This window comes from Eimeria tenella, genomic scaffold (assembly GCF_000499545.2).
Source record: "Eimeria tenella Houghton genomic scaffold, Eth_scaff4041, whole genome shotgun sequence".
Lineage (NCBI taxonomy): Eukaryota > Apicomplexa > Conoidasida > Eucoccidiorida > Eimeriidae > Eimeria > Eimeria tenella.
The window spans coordinates 1-1,504 of record NW_013544956.1 but is presented as its reverse complement, the minus strand read 5'-3'; the positions used below and the strand labels follow the sequence as shown (position 1 = coordinate 1,504).

Here is a 1,504-nt window from a genome sequence, read left to right as displayed (position 1 = left end):
AGCAGCAGCACCACCACCACCACCACCACACCACAGCAGCAGCAGCAGCAGCAGCTGCACCACCACCACCACGACCAGCACCACCACCACCACAGCAGCAGCAGCAGCAGCAGCAGCAGCAGCAGGAGGCGCGCCTCGTCCCAAAGCTGCTTGACTTCTTTGTCAATTTTGAATCTGGAGTCTTCTGCTGCTGCATCTCCTGTGGGGTAAAGAATTAAGCAGCAAATGTTTTTGTAGCAGTTGCTGCACTTCTTCTTGTCGTACAAGTCGCAGGTGCTGTCCCCGCTGGGCCCTGCACGCGCAAACACCCTTTTAGGGTTTAGGGTTTAGGGTTTGGTGTTTGGGATCCCTCACCAGCTGGGGCTTCTCAACGCAGAGGTCCCTAGCTAGGGTTTAGGGTTTGGCGTTTAGGGTTTGCAGCGAGTTTGAGGCGCCCGCTGCTGCTTCTTTCACCAACACGCAGCAATTAGGGTTTAGGGTTTAGGGTTTAGGGTTTAGGGTTTGTACCGAGTCGGAGGCACCTGCTTTTGCCCCTTTTGTGAGCATTTGTTGTTCGAACTGCTCGAACTCTCCTTTCCACCAGCAAACAATTCACCAGCGAAAGTGCTGAGCTGCAGCCAGCCATGAAGCTGCTGTCCAGCCGCAGCCCTGCAGCAGCAGCAGCAGCAGCAGCAGCAGCAGCAGCAAGCAGTAAGCAGCAGCAGCAGGCGCCCGCCAGCCAGCTACCGCGCAGGCTACATGCCCAGCTATATATACCCAGCTAGCTGCCCAGCTAGCTGCCAAGCTAGCTAGCTAGCTGTGCAGCTAGCTAGCTAGCTAGCTAGCCAGCCGGCTAGCTAGCTGGCTAGCTAGCTAGCCACCCAGATAGCTAGCTAGCTAGCTAGCTACACAGCTAGCTAGCTAGCCACATAGCTAGTTAGCTACCCATCTATCTATCTAGTTGGCTACCCAGCTAGCCAGCTATTCGCCCAGCTAGCTAGCCACCCAGCCAGCCAGCTAGCTAGCCAGCTAGCCACCCAGCTAGCTAGCTAGCTAGCTAGCTAGCTGGCTGGCTAGCTAGCTAGCTAGCTGTGAGTGGTTACCTGTGGGTCCCCTCATTTGAACAGTTTTGTGGAGAGCATCTGCAGTCTGAATTGCTTCGAAAGGATTCAAAAAGCAAAAGCTCTTGCTGCTGCTGCAGTAAAGGACGTTTTCTGCTGCAGCAAGAGACTTCACGAAGGCCGATGCTAAAGCAGCAGCAGCAGCAGCAGCAGCAACAGCGCAGCAACAGCAAAACAGAATCCCATTTCGCATTATTTAATTCTTTCCGATCCAATATTAGCTAATTCCGCTCTACATGCCGCTGCAGCAGCAGCAGCAGCAGAACAGCAGCGGCAGCAACAGCAGCAAATATAGCAGCAGCAGCAGCACCAACAGCAGCGCCACCACAGAAACAGAAGAGACCAGCAACAGCAACAGCAGCAGCAGCAGCAGCAGCAGCAGCAGCAGCAGCAGCAGGAGCAGC

General features: G+C 55.0%; 1 protein-coding gene across 1 annotated transcript; it reads right to left on the bottom strand.

Annotated features, from left to right (window-relative positions):
- Positions 1 to 155: 155 nt before the first annotated feature.
- Positions 156 to 1,293, bottom strand: ETH_00036895 (uncharacterized protein; the record flags this gene model as incomplete). The annotated part of the gene is made up of 3 exons (XM_013379828.1): positions 156 to 292; positions 508 to 648; positions 1,083 to 1,293. Coding segments are annotated over 3 exons (489 nt in total), but the record flags the coding sequence as incomplete, so codon positions are not given.
- Positions 1,294 to 1,504: the final 211 nt, after the last annotated feature.